Raw genomic sequence first — 11,763 nt, 5'->3', positions numbered from 1 at the left:
CTCTAAGCTACGATAGCTAAAGGGGAACCAGCACCGCCACCACACCCTCACTTACAGGCAAAGGGCAGGGGAGAGATGGCATTTCCAGATGTTAGGTGAACATAAGATGGCCACATGGGTCCAGACCAAAAGTCATCCAGCCCAGTATCCTGTCTGCCAACAGTGGTCAATGCCAGTCCCACGAGAAGAGTGAACCTAACTAGAAATGAATTCAAATGATCTCTCTCGCGTGCCGTCTATCACCGCCCTCGTGACAAACAGGAGGCCTAGGACATCCATTCTTAACCCATCCTGGCTAATAGCCATTAATGACCTTACCCCTCCATGAATCTCCAGTTCTCTTTTTAAACCCTCGTCGATAGTCTTAGCCTTCACACGAAGCCCCTCAGGCAAGGAGTTACACAGGTACTGTGCACTGCGTTTTAGAAGAAACTTCTTTTATTTGTCTTTAACTCATGCCATTAAAATTCCCAGAACACTCCCAAGCCTCTGCTTCTCAACCTGGCCCTAATTCTTCTGCTTTCCTGAGCAAGTCAACGCTACCCCTAATCCCATGTCACTGGTTCTTCGCCCTAAAAAGAGGGCCAGCGATCCAGTCTCCCAAATCCAAATGCCCGTCTTCCTCTCCCCTGGCCCTAAGAAAAATCAACCCCACTGACCGCAACTCACAACGGAATCCTATACAAGGGACAACTCACAGAGCCGAACGAAGAGAACAAGCAGGGGAGTATTGCAGGGTGTAGCTGTAGATCTGGTGCATGGAGGTAAAGGGACTGGTGAGTTGTGTGCTGGTCTCTTTGCTGTTGATTCCATGTGGCTGGGGTTGGTTGCCTGACTTGGGCCAGGTGACTGAGACCTGTTTTTTGTGTCTCTGACAGGGCCATGTGCGTCTGAACCATTGGGCCTAGGATCAGGCCTGGTGTTTTGAACATCGGAGTCGTATCACACCTGTTAGCACGGGCAGAACTAAGCAGCAAGGTGCAGAATGTATAAGGTTAGTTAGTTGCGACAAACACTTCAACCAGGCACTTGGGTGAAGCACTAAATATTGAGCTATGTCCTTTATTTAGCTCCATTCCCTAGGAGCTGATTGACAGGCTTGCCTCGCCGCTGGTTTCAGTGTATTCGTGCTGTTAACGCAACTTTTGAGTCAACCAAGCAGCACTATGGATCATATTTCTACCCCTGTGATATGCGGTTCGGCGGGCCAAATGAGAGTGCCAGTCAGGACCATTGTTCAAAACAGGTCAGTGCACAGCAAAAGGCTGGGTTTTTCCACCTCTAAGGCAAACCAAACCAGCCAGACAAAAATGACTTCGGTTCACGCCACTGGCGCTAACCACAAGTTACAGAAGCAATTTCCTTACACTCCAGTCTCCAGTATCACCACCAAGTCCACACCGTCCTGGGGATGAATGGTTATGAAACAACACCGGCCAGTAAAAAGAAAAAGGTTCTCTCGATCCCGAAAGGACCAAGCCCAGAGCCCAGGTCAATATAACACATCAGATCTTACCCACAAATGCAACGCTGCTTGCCAGTCCTTCTAGAATCCTAAAATCTAAAGGTTTATTCATAAAAGGAAAAGACTAAGATGAGAAAGCTTAGAATTGGTTAAATGGAATCAAAATTACATAACAGTAATGGCAAAGTTCTTAGTTCAGGGCTTGTAGCAGTGATGGAGTAAACTGCAAGGTTCAATCAAGTCTCATGGAAGAACATCCCCGCACTGGGGTGCGGTCATCAGTCCTTTGTGCAGAGCTTCAGCTTGTAAAAATCCCTCCAGAGTAAGAAGCAGGATTGAAGACAATGGAGATGAGGTAATCATCCTTACATAGGCTTTTCCAGGTTGTAAGAACACTTCTTTGTTCTGACTGTGAAAATTACAGCAAAAATGGAGTTTGGAGTCAAACATGGGCAATCCCTGCACACTTTGCCTGAGTTACAAGCGTATCTGCCTTATATCAGTGGGGTCAACTTGTTGTAGCCTGAGTGGTCCTTAATGGGCCATCAAGACAGGCTAATGCAGGAGCTAAACATCACTTGTCTGAGTATTTCCCAGAAGCTGGGCAGCACCAATTGAAATACAGACAGTATTTCAGTGACTGGGCTCATATACTTAAACTCAACCTACATCAATATAGATACAGACATACAGACAAGCATAAAGAATCAGAACAGTAACATATAGCCGGTCTTAGACATCCTGATATGATCCCATTTTACTTATTAGGGCAATTCGGTGCCACTACAGGACCTTGGTTGGCAAACATGTTCTATAATGGGTCCCATTTTATATCAATAATGTCACTCTCCAGACAAATCTTTTTAGGAAGTGCATCACCATGAATGAACAGGATTCCCCACAACTACTCCCCCAACCCTCCAACTGAGAAACTGTATTTCAGGTCAAAACCCACCTCCATAGGCCTGGGCTCTGTCCCAGAGAGAAAGCATTCCTGCCGGAAAATCCCAGTTGTTACTGAATGTGGAACAACGGATCACAGTGAACAATTGGGAGATGTCTTGGTTTTGATGTGTTTTTGGCCACCCATATCTCCACTTACGTTCCTGATGGATTCTTCTGCAGCCGCACAGGGATGTTGGATACCAATGATGAAGCCTCTGCTGATCCCCTTCCGACATACTTCCGGTCTTCAAACCTGGCTGGGGAAATCCACCTCAGTAAAACTCTTGAGCTTTGCCAAAGTGAACACTCTGTGTTTTCTTGTGTTTCTGCTCAATGGCTAGCAGGCAGCCATAACTGCCGTTAGGACCCATAGACCCTGTAGTGGCTCGAAGGGACCATCGAGAGGGTCATCTTGTATAGCCCTTGTTGGTGAGATGCTGGACCAAGAGCACCTATGGAACCACCCAGACAGGTGTTTGGTCTAATGAGGCACCTTCTCTGTTGGTTGTAGGGAACACACCCTCTTCCAGCGAAACTGGTTCCGGTCCTAGGGATCCCTGAGCAGAAGCCAATGTCTGTTCTATCTAGACTCCTTACTCTCTACCTTCATGATATCTCCTCCTACACAAGCCTTTTTCCAGTCCGCACAGCCCTCCTGGCCTTATCCTTCCATTCAGGGCCCAGGCTTACAGAGGCTCCCCCATGGATATCCCCCCAGCTCAATCCTAAACCAAAATAGAACAAAATTAAACCAAATTTCCTCTTTACCGCCTGCAGGAGCGCTTCCTGTTGCCCCCGCTCAGGTCTCCCCGCTCTTTACTGCCAGGAGAGGGACCTCGGCCGAGGTCTTCCCCCTCTATCACTGCAGCCCCTCAACACTCAACAACCCCCTAAGTTAACCAAAACTAGCTGCTGGCTTCCTCCTGGCCTGAGGCAACTCACTTCTGGCCGCAGGCTCACTGCCTCCAGCCTCCCAGGCTCCTCACTAGGCTCTGGGCCCTCCAGTGTGGCTCTAGGCTCTCTCCTGCCTTTAGCCCAAAGGGGACGTCCCAGCTGGTCTGATCACCAATTTGTGGCAGAACACCCTCGCGGGTGCCAGACCCGTCCGGCAGGCCTAAAGGGGCTCGGGCTCGCTGTTAGCCCCTGGTTATCCAATGTGGGGTTTAATACACTCATCAACAACACGTTGTGTTCCCCGTCCTCCATGTGCATTTGGGAGTTGGATTACTGGATGGTAACTTTCCCAGGTCACACAACCAGCCTGAGCATGCCACAGTGGCATGCTGGCAATACGGCGAGCAACGGATCCAACTGACTCCCACTGAGGTTAGACGGGACTGTTTCTAGATATTCCTGTGGAAGTGGACTTGGAATCTCAGTCCTACCTAGCTCCCTTCTCTCTATTGTCTCTCTGTCTCTCTCTGTCTTTGTCTTCTCTATAATGATCATCTTCCTGGCCTTTCTTCCTAAACCCTCCATCTGCAACAACAATATATCGTTACACTAACATAGACACCGCATCGACCGTAAATTAAACACATCGACCTCTGTCCCGGGTACGAAGCTTCATCGCTGGTCTCCGAGTGCAGCCCTTCAGGTGTCAGGCCTGTGCCTTTTACCCTCCTAGGCAGGAATCTGTGATTTCGTCCCACTCTCAGAACGGGGCCCGTGGCTGCGGTACGCATGTGCACTCCATTGTGCTTACACAGCAGCTCCGGCTGAGTTTCAGGTCCCTGCGGTTTGTTCACTTTGGGGAGTTGGGGCCCAGTGGGGTATCTGCTGACGACGCAGACAAAGTGTTGTTCAGTTTACTTGTAAGAATAAAATCGTTTAGAACTGCTTTAAACAACCCACGTCCACACTCACATCGGTCTTACCCTAAGGGCACCACAACCTAGACGGGCTAATGTAGGACAGGTTCTACTCAAGGACCTGCACCCAGGGGTGAAAGTAACTTACGAGGAACCTTAAGACCGGTACTCATGAGACCATAGCCGGAGTCCTGGGGAGGGCCGTGGCCTCAATTTTGGAAAAAGAGGCGTGGAACTCTCAGATTTAAAGGCCTGGGAGATTTAAAGGCCAGATTAAGCTTGTAGGCTGGGAGGTCCCGGCCTTTAATAATGCCAGGGCTCCCAACCGTGCCAGAGGTGGCCTGGAGCCCCTCCCCGGGGCTCAAGGGGGAAATAAAAGGCCCGGGCTATGGCTGCCGGGGGGAAACCCTGAACTTGCGGGGCTGGGGCGGGATTTAAGGGCCTAGACGCTCCTGTCGCTGAGGGAAGCCCGGAGGTCCTCTTAAATCCTGGCCGGGCCAGTCCAACCGGCCAGAGCTGTGGCCAGGAATTGAAAGGGCTCTTGCTGCCACAACAGCCGCGGAGCCTCTGCAGGTCCCTTTAAATCCTGGCCCAGCCCGGCCGCATGGAGCCGTGGCCGGAATTTGGAAAGGGCTGTGGGCTGCCCGCCCAGTCCTTTTCAACCCCGCACACCCATGGAAGTCGATGTGGTCCAGCACAAGTGCACTAAGGCTCTTTGCTGGTATATAACCGACCGGACCGGACCGGCTATACTTTCACCTCTGGGCAGCCAGAAATAGCGCGTCTGGCCCCCGTCTACACTTGCAATTTCCAAAAAGGGCAATGGCGGCCCGTCCCCACGGGATTAGTAATTACACACTGTAGTGTAGTGCATGTGTATGAATGTGTCACAAACAATGCAGCGCTAGCAGCCTGCACCGGGACCAGTAGCAGACATCCAGCAACCGACCCTGTGGGCGCTGCCTCAGAGACGCCAGTTAGTTGGCCCGCTGGGCCTGGGCTGGGTCTGCCAAGGAGTAAGAACCAGGCAAAAAACGCACAAGCCAGCCAAGCCAAACCCAGAGGAGGAGCGGGGGGGAGGGGAAGTCCAGGGGTGAATGAAGGACAACGGAAAAGCCTTCATCGAAATATCCACAAATATTTTAAGAGAAAGTATTGTCAATTTTCAGCTCCTGTACTCTGGCAGGCGGAAAACAAAAAGAGATCTGAGATTGCACCGTTGGTCCTAAGGACAATTCAGGTGTTCAATTTACCAAATGTATATATAAGAGGAAGTGGATTTGGAATGAAAAAACTACTAGTTTCTTTCAAGTGAGGTCTAATTTTCACCTGATATTTCAGCTTTTCCCCCTCCAAGCCTTTTGTGGTTTTGTCTAATGGGGGCTATTTTGCTTTCTCTGAAATCTTATAGTTTGCTTTAAGCAAAAATTGCTTTGCCCAAAATAAACCCTAATCATACATAGACACATCTTTCCCACCATGTTTTCTCTCATGTTTTTTGTATTGTTTTTTTTAATAACAGATACATTTCAAAGAGGATCTGCAAGCAGTTTGGAACATCACAAACCATGATCCTCTGCTGGGGATGGGAACTTGGGATAGATTGAACTTGAATGGTTCCTCAGATTTGATTGTGTTTAGGAGATCCCCTGCATCCCTATGGCAGAAAAGAACTGCCCCTGGCATGGTCACACACGGTGACCCCTACAACCAACACATGCTACTGGGGGTGGAAAATTAAACAAGGATGCCAAAAAGCGGCCCTAAAATCTGGCACTGAACTGCACAGGGAACAGCTGAGTTTAAACTGTTCTTTTGCAGGCAGCAGCAGCAGGCATCTCAGCCAGTTTCCCTACTGCAAGCTAGAGCCTAGAGGAAAACCCCTGCTGGGGGGTGGGGGAGGAATACAGAGCCTAGTCTGCAGCCTGGCTGGAGGAAGGGGAGGGAAGAGCCGAGAAACCAATGTGAGAGTGAGTTTTCCCCTTCCATCTGCTTTTATTAGCTCTGGATTTAAGCTGTGCAGCCAAATGCTTGTATTTGTTGTGTACATTAGTTTTGGAGAGATCCCCTCATCCCGGGGGGCAGAAAAGGACTGCCCCTGCCATGGTCAAACACACCCTCCCCTCGACCCCCTCCTCCCAGCTACTATGAGTGAAATTAACAAGGGTGCCAGAAACCTAGCCCTGGGGGCTGAACCATCAGGGAACAGCTGAGTTTAAACTATTCTTATGCAGGGAGCATTCTTCTCTCTCCCTCCCTCAGTCAGTCTCCTTTTTTTACCGGTCCTCTGTACCAGCCCGTACCAGCTTACTTTCACCTCTGCCTGCACCTGAGCCTGGCTCCCCTGAACAATGTCCTCTCCCCTCTTAACAAAGGCCTTGCCTACACTTGAGAGTTACAGCACAATAAAGCTGCCCACAGCGCTGTAACTCACTCCCCGTCCACATTGGGAAGGCATATACAGCGCTGTATCTCTGGCTACAGAGCTGCAGATACTCCACCTCCCCGAGAGATTTAACAGCTGCTGCAGAGTGGCTGAGATGCTGGTTCTCCACTGTAAACGGGGTGATTGACCTCCTGAAACTCCACATAATCCTTTTAAATGAAGGATCCTCTCCTTGTTTTGTGTGAACTCTGGGCTCCAGGAGCTGCTTATCAAAAAACCAAACCCAGCTACTGTTTGCTGTGAATGAGCAGAGGCAGGCGGGGGGCTCCATTTGGAACGCCCATAGCTAATGTTTGTTTGAAGAGAGAGGCGGGTTGGGGAGGGAACGGGGGGGGAGGGGGGCTCCATTTTGGTGAGCGGCTGCTTATCTGGTCTGTAAGAAAAAACCAAACAGTTGCTGTTTGCTTTCAGTGAGTGAGAGGGGGTGGAGGAGGGACGGAGGTTGGAACCTGGAAGGCAGGGAGCTGACACAGTGTCAGCTCCAAAAACCCACTCTCTCTTCCCCCACGCTCCCTGTCACACTCCACCCCCCACTTTTGAAAAGCATGTTGCAGCCACTTGAACGCTGGGATGGCTACCTATAATGCACCACACCCAATGCCGCTGCAAATGTGGCCACACCAGTGCGCTGGCAGCTGTCACTGTTGTGGTAAAGCCTCTGTCCCAAATCTGGACCTTAGCATCCAAAATTTGGGGGCTCAGCATGAAACTCCCCCCAAGCTTATACCCAGCTTGGCTCTGATCTCGCTGCCACCAACCAGGATTCAGTGCCTGGTACACTGAAGCCCCCCAAAATCGTCCCTGGGGGACCCCCCAAGAACCCCAATGACCCAGAACCCCTGGGTCTCCTATCCTCAATGGGAAAACAAGTTCCTCCCTTGTCTCATCCGTTATCTGATCCCCAAACCTTCCCTCCCTGGGTGAGCCTGGCGATGGCAGTACTTAACTCCTTTGAAGGCAAAACAAAGAGGCCAACAACCCTCTCCCTAAGGCAATGCATTCAAACCTCAGTAAAGTTAACATAAAGAGATTTTCCACCCCCCTTCCTGTATAGCCTAACAGAGAACCAAACCTCAACCATTTTTTAGAAAGAAACTTTATATAAAAAGAAAGAAAATAAGAAAAATATATACCCACTATTATAGATGTCATTACAGCACTCTTGCTTATAAGAATGGAAACACAGTCTGATCAAAATAGCCAATTAAAACCAGTCCAGCGATTACACACATGGTAAATACAACCTTACCAATATCAACCTATTGCTTTCTTTTGTACTCACACTTGGTAACAGAAGATAGAAGAAGCTTGGGAGATGGAAGGAAAGATGCTCTCACGCACAGCCGGGAGAAAACAAAAGACTCCCGAGTTCCTTCCCTCTCAGACTTTAAAAAAAAAATCCAGTTCTCTGATTGATCCTCTGGTCAGTGTGCTTGATTCCCCCTTGTCCCCCATTCAGGTAAAGAGAAAATTAACCGTTACCATATCTACTTCTGACAACTGTGGCCAGACTCGCAGTGCTTTCCCTACCTCAGCTGTACGAAGACAGGTTTAACTCCCAGTGCTGTACAGCTGCAAGCTTGTAGCCGTAGCCCTGATGTTCCTCGTTAAACCCACACAGATCTTCTGATCACCGCATTTCCCAGATCCCTCTTGTATCCACACCTGCTTCTTTTATCCCAGGAACCAGGCAAACAGACAGTATTAGTCAATTATACAGGGCACTAACAAATCCATCGCACTCATCCTGCTCCTCCCTCCCCAAAAACTGAGGGCACCCAATGTGACATTTGCCAAGCAAACACCTGAGATTTCTGCTTGTGTGTTCCACTCCTTTCTCCAGCCGTTCCTCGTCTTGTCTGTTTAGCGTAAGCTTCTAAGGGGCAGAGCCCATCTCCTAGTGTGTTTGTAATAGGCCGACGCACAACGGGGTCCTATCCTGGGTGTGGACCTCTGTGCTATTGTAACACCAAGAGCTAATGTGACCAAATGTTCCTTTATTCTCCAGCGCAAGATGCCAGGTGGAACTGCGCCCCATGATGGATGATGCTTTGATGACCAGTAAAGAGGATGTGCTGAAGAAAATGGATGGAATGCACCTGAACTGCTAGAGAAAGAAAAGTCCATGTCTCAGTGTTTAGCAGGGTGTGGGAAAACTCAGGAAAAAAATGGGAACTTGTAAAGAAAAGATTTGTCTGCCCAGAGGCTTTAAAGATGAGCGTGAAAGAGCCTTAATAAGCCTATACGATAAATGAACTTTCAACAGTGAGTTTGAATGCAGCAGTAGAGAGGCTGGGATATCTCGAGCGCAATACATGGCGCAGTTTCCAGTCAAGCCTATTCAATTATTACATTGACAAGACTTCACAGCTCTTATGACAAGATGTGATGTGAAATGTTCAAAGAACGTGTACCGGGGAGGGTTCTGTCAGATTAGCAAATGGGATCAGATACATCAGGTTTGGATATTTTGCCTCTCATCTTTTGATAATAACGGAGTACTAAGAGATTTTGGGCATGGACCACATTGTTCATCACCACATTGTGTTGAGATCAAGGGCTTCTCATACATTCGGAGGTGAAGAAGAGTTAAACCCAAGTCCATAGATAATTCACATGCCCCTAGGACAAGGGAGTAACAGTTTGTCCCCGGGAGCACAAACCGGACCTGCAGCCACTTTAACTGCGCGTACCTGGGTGGGGAGTACTGGGCTGAACACCAAGAATAATTTGTGTCGGGGCTATTTGCTGTGGAGACGTTGAAACCCGTAACTTCAGGAGAAACTGATGAGAGGGATGCTGGCATGGGGACTTGCCACAAAGGTTGGGGGAGACAGGCTGCAACGACTCTTTCGCTAGAAAGAGGGCTCGAGCTTGGGGGGGGTGGATGCTGGGGTCCACCGATCACTGAGGAAAGAGAAGGCCTAGACATCATGGTGATGGGAAAAACTAGAAAACAAGGTGAAGGCCCCAAATCAATGTGAGTTTCAACACACACACACCAACCATCACACAACGCCCGTACAGAGTCCGTAGGAGCCTGACTTGAGCAGCTGTGGCTCCCTCAAACACGGGCACAGGCAAATCCATAGGCTGTGGAAAAAGGAGCAGTTGGTGTGGCCCTAATGTGCAGATGACAACATATATTGGGGCAGTCCAATGGCTAGGGACGACGCCGTGAGGAACTCCAGCAAGAAGGAGGGAGGGGTAGTCAATGGTTTGAAGCACCTGCCTGCTAAACCCAGGGTTAGAATTCAGACCTTGAGGTGGCCAACTTAGGGATCTGGGGCATCAAATCAGTATTGGCTGCAAGTGAAGGCAGGGGGGCTGGACCTTGATGACCTTATAGAGTCCTTCCAGTTCTATGAGATAAGATTATCTCCATATATTATATTATATCAACCAAAATGTTGGGTGAATGGGCAACGCAACATCAGGTGAAAATCACTGACAACATTCAAGGTAACGTACATTTGTGAGGGATAATTTCACTGGATTGTTAATGACTGTATCCAAATCAGAAAGAAGACCTGGCCATCATTGGGGAGACTTCAGTGCATCTTCGAATGCAAACCCCTGTTCAATTGCTGCAAAGTCTATAAAGCACAACATTTACCCATGCACCTGGAATGAGGGCTGGAAATAATGTCGAAGATATTAATAACTAGCATGTTTTTGTAAGTAACATGGATAAGTCACAGGCGAGAAACAAAATTTTCAAGGTTTAAAATTGGTGGATTACTGATTTTTGCCATCGCCAGGCCCCTGAAATACATTGCCACTCCCAGCCCCATAAACTTGTTTTTTAGTTTTTTACAAAATTCAATTTGAACTAAAATGAAATCCTAAAATCTTAGAATAATTGAATCATTTCACAGTTAACTAATAAAATTGACAAGTACAAGCCAGGAACGCCTCACTTGAACACATGTCGTATAGCGAATTTTGCTTTATAGCGCGGGACTGAAGCATAGTGGATCCCAAAACTGAGAACAGCAATCTTATTTCTTCCTTCCGGTCATATTATTAACATTTAGGAGTCTGCGAAATATGTTTACTAAGTGGCTTCGCGCTCGTCAATTTGGTGGTTCAATATGCGATAATAGCTAGAATCGCGGTGTCAACTGATGCAAGCGATTACAAAAATGCTGTATTTAATAAATTTGCCCCGCCCTCAGTGATAATAACGCTGACTGACCTGTCCCATACTTGTACTTAAAACCCCAGACTAAATGTGGGTGTTCTCCAGGGTCTGTGGCAAGCTATGGGGGAAGGGCCTCTGGACCTCACTGGTGGCTTGGAGCGGAGAAGAGAGGCGGGGTGCAGCTGGAACAGTCACTGCTGCTGCGGCGGGGGTGGCCCCCGCTGCCCTGGGACCAGTGCATGGGGGAAGGGCAGTTGGCTGGCACCGGAGCCTCCCAAGCTGCTTCGGGTGGCCAGCTGAGGTCAGTCACACACCTACCACTGCAGAAAGTCAACGAGAGACCGTGACCTCCATGATCCTCCGGGACATAAATCACAGCTTAATTAGAATATGAACAATGGGTCACTCTTCCCTGGATAGTAGGTTTAGGTCCCTGATCACCGGCTCTAAAAGATTTATTGGCGGCAGGTAAAAAATGGAGAAAGAGTTCAGGAGAGAAGGGATGAAAATGAATCGGAGGTCTGGGAGAGAGTTCTATGGGAGTAGATTGGGAATGCTAAGCTAAGAGAAAGACATAAAAAGAAACATGACGGAGAGTACAAATAATACATAACGGGGGAAATGAATGTGTAATTATCAACTAGTAAAAGGGTTGTGTGGCCCTGTTATAATAGAATGCAGGTTTAACTTGTGGAACTCATTGAACAACCCTTCAAGACTCCAAGACTCAGAAGAATTCAAAAAAGAATAGCCATTTATATACGACAGAACTCCACAAGTTGTTACGTAGGATAACTAATTGTTTTAGAAAGGGCATAAACCCTTAGGTACCTGAGGAAGAAATCAGGCAAGTCACTAACGCCAGGGTTTGGGGGAATGAACATTTCCTCTAGATGTGTAGGTTATTCCTGCTTGAGGTTTCTTGCAGTTTTCCTGATACAGCTGGTAGCCA

General features: G+C 48.4%; 1 protein-coding gene across 1 annotated transcript; it reads left to right on the top strand.

The window, feature by feature from the left end:
• Nucleotides 1–8,835: 8,835 nt before the first annotated feature.
• On the top strand, nucleotides 8,836–9,396 carry LOC142046979 (ecto-ADP-ribosyltransferase 5-like). Its single transcript, XM_075067062.1, has 3 exons — nucleotides 8,836–8,905; nucleotides 9,073–9,077; nucleotides 9,310–9,396. Exons 1-3 carry the CDS (start codon nucleotides 8,836–8,838, stop codon nucleotides 9,394–9,396), a joined length of 162 nt encoding a protein of 53 aa, XP_074923163.1.
• The last annotated feature ends 2,367 nt before the right edge of the window (nucleotides 9,397–11,763 follow it).

Source organism: Chelonoidis abingdonii, chromosome 1 (assembly GCF_003597395.2).
Source record: "Chelonoidis abingdonii isolate Lonesome George chromosome 1, CheloAbing_2.0, whole genome shotgun sequence".
NCBI classification, from domain to species: domain Eukaryota; kingdom Metazoa; phylum Chordata; order Testudines; family Testudinidae; genus Chelonoidis; species Chelonoidis abingdonii.
Note: the sequence above shows the minus strand (reverse complement) of the source record. Positions and strands in the feature narration are given on the sequence as shown.

Bases quoted from the DNA above. Each gene is read 5' to 3' on its own strand.
- LOC142046979 (XM_075067062.1), top strand. From the start codon at position 8,836: ATGGGAACTTGTAAAGAAAAGATTTGTCTGCCCAGAGGCTTTAAAGAT.